The sequence below is a fragment of the Melanotaenia boesemani genome, chromosome 6 (genome assembly GCF_017639745.1).
Source record: "Melanotaenia boesemani isolate fMelBoe1 chromosome 6, fMelBoe1.pri, whole genome shotgun sequence".
NCBI lineage: Eukaryota > Metazoa > Chordata > Actinopteri > Atheriniformes > Melanotaeniidae > Melanotaenia > Melanotaenia boesemani.
The window spans coordinates 31,616,184-31,626,316 of NC_055687.1; the positions used below are offsets into that span (position 1 = coordinate 31,616,184).

The following is a 10,133-nucleotide window of genomic DNA, read 5'->3' on the forward strand; positions in this document are numbered from 1 at the left end:
AGTTTGCTCCATCAATGAAGTTTGATTTTTTTTTTCTTGTTCCCACCAATATTTTGTCTAGTCTTTAAGAGATCTTCAAACTTGGCAGGTGTGTTGCCGGGGATCGGATACTGAGAGGAGATTCTGATGCTGAGTGGTCTCATTTTAGCATCCTCCTAATTCTGTAGGCAACCCAAAGAGCTTCAATTACAGCTTAAGTGCCCCCAGGTCTGCATTTATCTGTACGATCACATGTTAGAGTTTATTTTATATCATTATTGTCATTATCTTTAATTTGTGATGATGATATCTAAGGGTACCACTCAGGCAAAGGCCGTATAATTTGATATGCAGCTTCGCTAATGCTAACATGCTAGTATTTATTCAATTTTGGCACCCTGTGTTCCCTTCAGAATGATTGTTTTGGGGAAAATAATCAGCTCAAAAGTCCACTTACCCTGAAGTAATCGCTGCACGCTGCCAGGACGGCTTTGTGGGCGTGAAACTTCTGCTCACCGGCAACCAGGGTGACATCACACAGCAGGCCATCTTTTCTCTGCTGGTTGAGGGCAGAGAGAACCGAATCCTGGTGGGATTTTGAATGGCAGAGTCTCTGTCCTGTTAGCATCTCCTTACTGTTGTGCACACACAAACACACAGAGATACACATGCTGTCAAACTGGATTTTACTGGATTTATGAGACAAGAGAAAGACTGCGTATCACTGACAGTAAGACTAAAGTTAACTGAAACATTTCTACCAACACTATATAGTGAATTGTCCTTTATGATTCCTGCTGCTACTCCCACTATAATTTAATCCTTTAATGTGCAAATTCATATCAGGAATATAGGCAATAAATCAAAACATGCATTTTTTAAAAGGTCACATCTGCAAAAATATGTGCATCAGCTCTTCAGGGACTCTTCTATCTTTACAATAATTTTTCCTTTCTCTTGGTTTTTATTTTACTTTCTTTAATATGTTGGTAAATGACTGAAATATTTACAGTCATTTTTCCTCTCAGAAGGAAATGTAATAAGTACAGAGACATATATAGATCCAGGAGAAGGTTTGTGACTGGCCAAAACAGCTCCTCTAATTGTTAGCTCTGATGCATCTTTTGTTTTTTTTCTTTTTTTTTATTTACATATAAAAACTTTCTCCAAAAGAAATAAAAAAAACCAAAGGGACATTTGCAAAAAAAAATCCAATAACCTACAGTTTTGGGTCAGTTACAAAAAGAACATTGTTATCTCAGTTAGAGGTGCTGCTGAATACATCCTTATGTCCAACTGCATGATGTCTAATGTCTTGGTAGCATACTTGCATGCCAGAGTTTCTAAAAAGAAAGCCCTCTTATTCTTCCCAAAACAAGAAGAAAGGCTGAAGTAGATCAAGGACGCTCTATTGGACCAAGAACGAACAAAACAAATTCAAGTCAAAATTCACTCTCCAGTTTGGAGGTATTTTCTGCAGCTAAACTGCAGCTAGATTATCTTTACAAAATCCAAGGCATTTAAAAACAACCAAAAAATCACTCCCATTTCCAGTGTCCCGCTAAGCCACGACCTCTTCTTGACAATTAACGTGTACAGGGAACAGCATGAGATCCATCCAGTGCAGAAGATATCTGCACACACAAGGAAGAGTCAATCCTAATATGTAGCATACCAAAATGATGGGGAGAAACTCAGCTAGAAAAGTCTACCAAGAACTGTTATCTACACAAAACACAATTCAAATCACAAACAATTATTTGGGAATGTGGCAAAACCATAAAAAGCAACACTGCTCACTTTAGAGCTTTGGCTAATTTCTCTACTTCTAGCAAAGCAGACAAACAAGGTGTCATATGAAAGCAGAGACTTAGCTAATTACAAAGACGTCTGCCTCATCACTGTGGGACAAAAACTCTTTGAGCTAACAGCCAAAGAGCAGCCAGAAAAAAATCCATACATCATAAATCATGTCTTACTTTTGAGGTGGTCGAAACTTTTACTTCACCCCAACAAAAACTCTGTGAATGTGTTCTTCTGTGACTCTGTCTTAGTCTGAAATAAATCATGAAGGTCCTTGTAGTATTCACTTTTCCTATCATATACTATCTTGGGATTTATTTCTTTTTGGAAGGTACGTTTGGGGGCTATCCCATTCTCCTGACTGATAGATGTGTTGAAAATCAACATCAGCCGATTGGTCCCTGAAACTTTTACCTGCTTAAGACCTCTATTAAAACATCTGTAAAGCTGCTCGCTTTTTTAGCTTGTACTTTTGGACAGTTTATCATCAGACATTACTAATTCAATTTGGCTGCTATCCTCTGGTTTTCTTTGAAAGAAATATTATTTGTTTTATTGTGTTCCAGGTGAATTTACTTTAGCACAGTGACACATATCTTGATCCTGACACTAGTGTAGTAATCTAAAATGTCTCAGCTTTCTTTTAAGACCAAGATTATACATTTAACTCTTGGAGTTGTGGAGATATTTGGGTATGTCCTTTCAAACAGGAGGCAGAAAAAATAAGCCTTGTCAAGAAGAGTTTACAAAACTTTTTAGTAGTTTCCAACTTTATCATGCAGTAGGCAAAAACTACTTGGAAGAGAGAAAGGATGCCATGCTATCAGCTGTCATGACCAATAACTGTAAGGTTTATATTTACTGGGGGATGATATATATTGGCTGGAGGGAGAGTGGGGTAGGGGGGTGGGAGCGGGTCGATAGTGACCTGGTTCCTGGGATGTGCGACGAGCTGGAACATTGGGGTGGGTGCTGGCCCGCGCAGGGTAGTGGTCTGGGGGGCCTGGTCCTCCTGGGCGTGGTACGGACCCTCTGCTTTGGAGGGGGTTGCTTCTGGGCTCTTGGGGCCCTGGGCCCTGCATTCTGGCCGCCCTGGATGGCCGGTGCCTGGTGGGGTCGGTGGCTGCCCATCTTGGCCTGTGCCCAATGACAGTGGGGGGCTCTGGCTGGGGCCTTTCTGGGTGGTATTTTTGGTGGGATGGCTTGAGTTCGTGCTCTGGGATTGCTGCTGATCGCCCGGGTCTCTGGGCCGCCCTATTCTGCCCCTAGCCTCCGGCGAGACGTGGTCGCATTTGCATGATCACACTCATCTCTGGTCACTCCATACTTTGCATGCTGACACAGTCACTGAGTCACTGGGTTTATACACTAAGAGCTACTTGTGTTTAGGCTTTTTTTTGTGTGCGTATCTGCTACTTTGGTTGTTGTTGTGATAAATGTTTTTGTTTGTTTTTGTTTTGTTTATTATTGTTTTTGTTAACTTTGGTTAATTTTGGCTTGGTTAACCTTAAAAGCTGTAGGAAACTGTTGTGTTTCTGTACAGGTGTAGCAGTTGGTTGCCTGATGCTTGTTTGGATTGAAGGGTTGTTGCTTCTGTCTGTCGTATCTTTGTCTCCTCTTTTTTCTTTCTACTTTCCTTTTTACTTCTTTTCACTATTCTGCTTCTTTTTCTGTCTCCTCTGATCAGGTCCAGCAACATTATGTAAATTTAACAATTCTAAATAAATAAATAAAATTATTAAGAAGAGGCTTATACCCATTAAGGGTATGGGGGAATTTAAGTTCCAGAAAGTTAAGAAATTGTGAACCAACCAGGAATAGTGGTAATTAAGCGGAGCAGAAGACACTGGTACCTTAATAGTATTTTCTGATTACCTTAATGAGGTCATGTGGAGAGGTAAAATCTTAGTGGGATATTTTTAGGTCTTATGAGGAGTCAGTGTCTTAGCTGCAGTAGAAATGGATCAGAGCGCTCTCAGTTTGGAGAAGCCGTTTAATCTGACAGTAGAGTCAAGCTAACAACTATCACTGTGGCCACAAAAGAGCACATTCTTACCATCTAAAATAACTTGAAACTGTGAAATTTGAAAGTTCAAACTAACTTTATTTAAAGTCAATTTTACAGTGTCACTTTTGCATCAGACAATTGTTTACTTTGTCCCAATTTTGTCAGCTAAAGAATGTGCACAGTGGAATAATGTTGTGCCAGTAAACATAGCAAGTGGAAGAGGTGTGAAAGGTGAGGCACATATACCGTATCTGCAGTCCAGTATACTTACCCCCCTCTCTGATTGAGTAGGTGTATCTGATTTATTAACTGGTATGGTATCATTTGTCATTTTTTCTTCTTTGTTTTCTTAGAAACTGACTGCTTGGTTGTCAGAAAATATAAAGGATTACCTGCTCTACATACATGATTTTAATATCAGATTTAGTTCTAGATAATCCATAAATAACCATGGTGAGCTTTATAGTTTCCATTTCACCTGAAATTTTTAGTCTGTCCTTCAATCTCATTTATGATAAAGCTTCTATAAAACTAATGTCTGCAATACTTATATGTAATGAGCAAATACTATCTTTGCACTGCAATAATATAGCAGGAAACGCCTTATATGAATTTGATGTATCACAAACTCCAGTCATAAAATCCATAAAATGTTTCACTTTCTTTCAGCATTTAACATTTGATCTTTTTTATTAATGGGCTTTAGTTAGTTAAATCTCAGCATATTAGCATAGTAATGGCAGAGGCTGGGACTGCATTTTTTCCTTTTTATGATTAAATTATTGTAACAATGTAATTTTCTTTTTTTTTAGATATATAAAGTGTATGTCTTCTCCATTGCTTTTTATTATTCTTGGTCACAGATGATAACTGATTAGTATAAACAGGAAAAAAAAGAGGAATGTTTCTCAATACAAAATTATTCCAACTCCTTTGGTGACCATGTATATAACTTCAATTAATACAGGGAATTTTGTACAAGAGATAATAAATAAAGCCAAATACAATGTTCTCATTTTTTGTGGTTAACATGTCAACAAAATTGATTTGCCCCATTTTATTTTATTTTATTTTATTATATTTTATTTTATTGTTTATGTATTTATTTATTTTGCTCTAACTGACTAAACACTGTCAGACTGTGGATATGTGTCTTACTGTTCGCTCTATGTGGATTAAAGCCACCAAACAGAGGAAAAAACATGTCTTACAGACTGTGTGCTGCGGACCCATGCATCAAAGTAAATATCCTGTTTTCCAGCCTTTTGTGAGACTGTTCCTACATATACCCATCAATCAGCAGCATGCAGCCCCATCCTTCCAAATCTATCAATGTCCACTTTCAGTCTCGGCCATCACTCTAAATGCTGCTGCCTGCCAGGGGGCTTGCTCTGTCACCTTCATGGTGATGGGGGTATAAGACTGAGGAAATGGGTGTGCGTGCATGTGTGTGTGGTGTGGGTGCATACACGCTCCGGGCCTTAGGACGAAAGATGACTCAGGCTGGTTGAATCGTCGTCAGAAACAGCGAAAAGGGGAGCCAACAGAGAGGAGGAGAAAAATGAAAGGAAAAATAGAGGATTTAACAACTAAGAAAGCATGGAGATGTATGGAGAATCTAAAGAAGGACAAAAGCCATTAATGCTCCCTATTAAGGTAATAAATAGAGAAAAATATAAATACAAACACATGTTTCTGTAAAGGTGAATACAGAAAATAAAAAATGGTCAAAAGTGACTATAGTAGTGAAGGCATGTATTTCCAAAATCCTGCATTCATCGTTTCCCACAATGCTGTTAGTTTAACTAATTAACATTAGTCAATTTAGTGTAATTCATTTCGTATTATGCGCTTCACCAAGACATGGCAAACACATCCCAGACTCTAATGTGTCTGTACACTGCTTTAAGACACAATAAGAAAGTCAGTGGAAAGCTAAAGGGAGGTCGAATTGCACTGCTGGTGTATCCTGAACATGCAACTGTAAAGGAGAAGATCTGCACGAGGGACATCAAACTGTTGTGAGTTTTTGTCAATATAATTTACCCGGAGAGTTTACCTGTTTTATTCTGGTAGTGGTTTATATCATACCTGGTACTGCTGCAGACACAGCCTGTGATGTCATCAGCTCCCTCGTTGCTAGGCTACAAACACAGCATCCTAATGCATTCATTGCGATCTCTGGAGATTTCAACCTCTCCTTCTTTGCAACATTACCAACATTCCAACAGTTTGTCAGCGGCTCCACCAGAGAAAAGAACATGTTGGACTTATTTTATGCAAAAAGATAAACAACTTAAATCAAAGATGAAGAAGTGCGAGGAGGACTAAAAGAAAAAGTTAGAAAGCAGCTCCGGCACAACAACGTGAGGGATGTATGGTCAGGAATGTAAAGGATCTTCAAGTTAAAGGGGGATCAGACTGATGGAGGTTTGGACAGAGTAATGAGCTGAACATGTTCTTCAACAGGTTAAGTTCACCACCTGCCTCCAGCCCTACAGACCACACACCTTCTAAGAGGCCACAGCTTTCCTGTCACACCTCCACTCTGTCACCCTGCAGCTCAGTCATGGACCTTAACATCCTCATCTCCCTCAGCTTCAGAACATACTGAGACCTCACCTGCCTCCACCTCTAGCTTCCTTCCAGTACCTAATAAATCCCAACCATCTGAACCAGGCAGCACTTTGAGGATCATGTTCTTTCATTTCACAAGTGCTTTTAATACAATTTAGCTTGGTATGTTATGTGAGAAGCTCCATAAATTCCCTGTGGATACCTCCACCACCACCTGGATTTATGACTAACAAACTGAGACTGAAAGGTTGAGTGTCTAAGATGATGGTCAGCAACACTGGAACACCACAAGGGACTGAACTCTCACCATTTCTCTTCACACTGTAAACCTCAGACTTTAATTCAACTCTGAGTCCTGTCTTCTGCAGAAATACTCTGATTACTCTGCAGCTGTGAGGAGTGTCAGTGATGGACAAGAAGCTGAGTACAGAGAAGTGGTCAGTCAGTTTGTGAGATGGTGCAGAAACGATCATCTCATCTTGAACACAAACAAAACAAACAAACAAACAAAAAAAAAACACATACAAACTGATTGTTCAGAAAAATATACTGCACACGCTGCTGAAAATAGTGGACAATTCTTCACATCCTCTACACACCACAGTGAAGAAACAACAGCGTGCGTCCAGTGTGAGGCTTCATCAAGTCCAATGCAAGTCAGAAAGGTACGGAGAGCATTCGTGCCAGCAGTTATCACCCTCCAGAACCAAGCACTAAATTCTTCTAATTAATTATTATTGTTTTTATTATTTTATAAAAAAAAATATCCCCTGCTTATTTTGTTTAACCGTCATGCCAACAGGTGGTAGGCTATGTGAGGGTTTCAGCGAAAATGTTATGGTGTACAAGCTCAAAGCAAGATGGCACTGTGGTCTTTTCCAGCTTCCTTAGAGCTGCTAGAGTCATCATTTTTATCAGACTTCCAGTAAGTTATTATTATGGCAAAAGCTTTACAATAACAATACTGATGTGATATTAATAAAAAATGTGGAGAAAAAAAAATAAAAACATGCCATTAAACAAACTCAAATTTGGATTTTTGAGCATTTTACCTCTTGTTTTAGTATTTGAATTACACTCAAAATAGGAAGTGGAGTGAAAATTATAATTATAAATGTGTAAAAATTGAATACTTTGTCAATACACATCAAATCATAATATAACATCTGTTTAAGTAACACAATCACTTTCCTCAGTGTATAGTTGAGAAATGTGGAAACGATGTTTTGAGCCACTGTTGTGATACAGAAAATAAAGCAAATACACATTTTGCTTCTATTTGAGTGGAACAAAATTTTAAAAGTACAATTTTCTAACATTTTAAAGGTTATTTAAACATTTTAAATGAATTGCATTCGTGTAATAGCTAAATATTGGTTTGCAGGACGAGAACCACAGACTGGCTGCATTTAAAGTACTAAAAAACTGAAAATATTAAGTAGATTCCCTCTTGTGTAAGACTGTCCAAACAATAAGCTGGATAACAAAGAGGTTAAATGGATTTCCTGTTTCGAGAACAAAGAGCCTGAAACCTGAAACACCAACAACATATTGATTCCTACATGGATTCCCTGCAGCCAAAAAAAAGGAAAGTGATCTCAGCTCTATATGCTACAGCGCTTCCTTGTCAATATTTGTTGAAGTAGTCTGGAGCAGTGAGAATGTACAGGAACTGTGTCCAGACTGGGCCGCCTACCTGAGGCTGGGTTCAGAAGGCATTCCCCTTCACGATGGAAGAGATAGTGGAGACAGAGGGAAGGTGTGATGCGGCTCCTGTGGACTGTGGTTGCCTCTCTGGGTACATACATCAGCCTGATAGGACAGAACAGCATGTCAGCTTTACTCAGTCCATCCACTCGACCCAGCCGTACTGTGACAACCTCTTGTGTCATGTGTGAAGAGATGCTACCACACATCATACTAAATGCTGACTTCTCCTTTCTCCCCTCTAAGCTGCTCTTGACAATTCTTCTTTGAGTGCTTTTAAAGCAGGGACACTGATGGACACTTTCACTGTGGCTCAAAGAAAGAGATAAATGAGATCAGCTCTTCTAAGAAGAGTCCAAATTACACCAAGTAACTATTGTGTAGCTACAACCTTGACATCATGTGCTACACCCCAGGATCTAATGTCTTATGTCAGGATAATAACCAGCTGTTTTGGATACTCTGAAACAAACACACACTAGGTCCTCTCTCATGCCTGGTGTAGTTGTAGAAACTTGTGTAGTTGGAGCTTAAGTAGGCAGAGCTGTTCTGCAGTGTGGTCCCCAGTGAGATCCAGTGATCGACCTGTTCATGAATGACCTTCATACACATGGCCACAAGCAGCAGCTACTGTAGCAGACCTACACATGCTGCACAGATGTCTTATGTATGTAAACATAAGCAATTGGAAATGATTGCATTTGGCAACATGTTTAGCAATTTATACAACTGTTTCTATAAACTTCCTCCATGCACTTTCGCTTAGGACGTTTTAATGGCAAATATTGCTGAATTCAGTAGCACATCGTATAACAATAACTATCTGTCTTTGATATTCGAAACTTAGGTGAGATTAAACATTTCCAGAAGGTGGGTGTATTTAGAATTTGATTAATCAAAACAAGTAGGCCATTGTTCCCCGCGAAACACTAATCTCCTGACTAAAAACCACACACACTGTATAACGTCGTCTTTTAGGCACGAAACAGTTTGGGATTTACACGTGAATGTATACATAATTGGTTGAGAAGGAAGAAGATTTTGGGTTGCCAGATAAGTAGACACCATTAGAGCATTAACTGTCACTTTCAGAAAGCTTCCAGCTGTCGACGGGTCTCCTAGCAACAGGCCAGCGCCTCGGTCCACAAGCTACGGGGTCGGAGAGGAATCAGCCTCCTCCGTGTGTGCACAATATCCTGTTGCATCTACAGCAGAGCGCAACTATTCAGTCCACCGCTGATACTAAAAGGCACCTTACAGCTTTGCGGGAATTCACTGCATTCAGCTCACTCTTATGTACAAACTCACGTACCTGGTATGAATGTGTTATGAGTCAGCCCCGTCCCCTGTAGCGGCGCCTCCGCTACAAATGTCATTTGACGTCTGAGGTTTTGTCCCTGTTACGTCCGCGGTGAGACGAAAAGAAGGATGCGGCGGCGAGCAGATGCGCCCACTTAGCAGCGATACTTTATTGGTTGTACTGTACGGTGGCACCTAAATTATTACACTATAACCCCGCCTCTTCACGGTGCTCGGTCACATGAAGATGGACTTAGTCGGGAAACAGCGCCTCCAAGTGGATAATTGAGACACTGCAAATTGCATGACTACCTGGATGATGATGGGCGCATTCTGGGCCCCCAGGGGTCTTAAGATTTCCAGAGGATTTAGCCTACAGCAAAATGAAAACGCTGTGTTGCTTTATTAATGGCAGAATAAGAGTAAAAAGCATTAGAGACATTTTTTATTATAATTATCTATTTTCCTATTATTATTATTTCTACACTGAATGGGTAATTCACCAATATACATTCGACTTTTTTCCCCCTATCCATAAGCTTCCTATTCATAAATGTCTCCTGCATGGTGTACTTTTATCCAGATTATTTAGTTTATTGTTGATTATATTTAAATATAACATGATATAACATGTCCTCTTTCCGACGTGATGCAGTAGTTTTTTATTCATAAGTCCACTCTGTTCTCTGCTCTGGAATGTTCCATCATCTACATCTGGCTACTCTGTCATATGCACGAATGCTGCGTTCAAGTACCCTTT

At 39.6% G+C, this 10,133-nt stretch overlaps 1 protein-coding gene across 1 annotated transcript in view; it reads right to left on the reverse strand.

The window, feature by feature from the left end:
- klhl32 (kelch-like family member 32) overlaps positions 1-9,556 on the reverse strand; it is a 36,243-nt gene extending 26,687 nt beyond the window's left edge. The window contains exons 1-3 of the mRNA XM_041987616.1: positions 9,387-9,556; positions 8,064-8,179; positions 437-614 (exon numbers count right to left, since the gene is read on the reverse strand). Coding sequence (XP_041843550.1) covers positions 437-614; positions 8,064-8,086 — 201 coding nt within the window. The 5' untranslated portion in view covers positions 8,087-8,179; positions 9,387-9,556. The remainder of the gene's footprint in view (positions 1-436; positions 615-8,063; positions 8,180-9,386) is intronic.
- Positions 9,557-10,133: the final 577 nt, after the last annotated feature.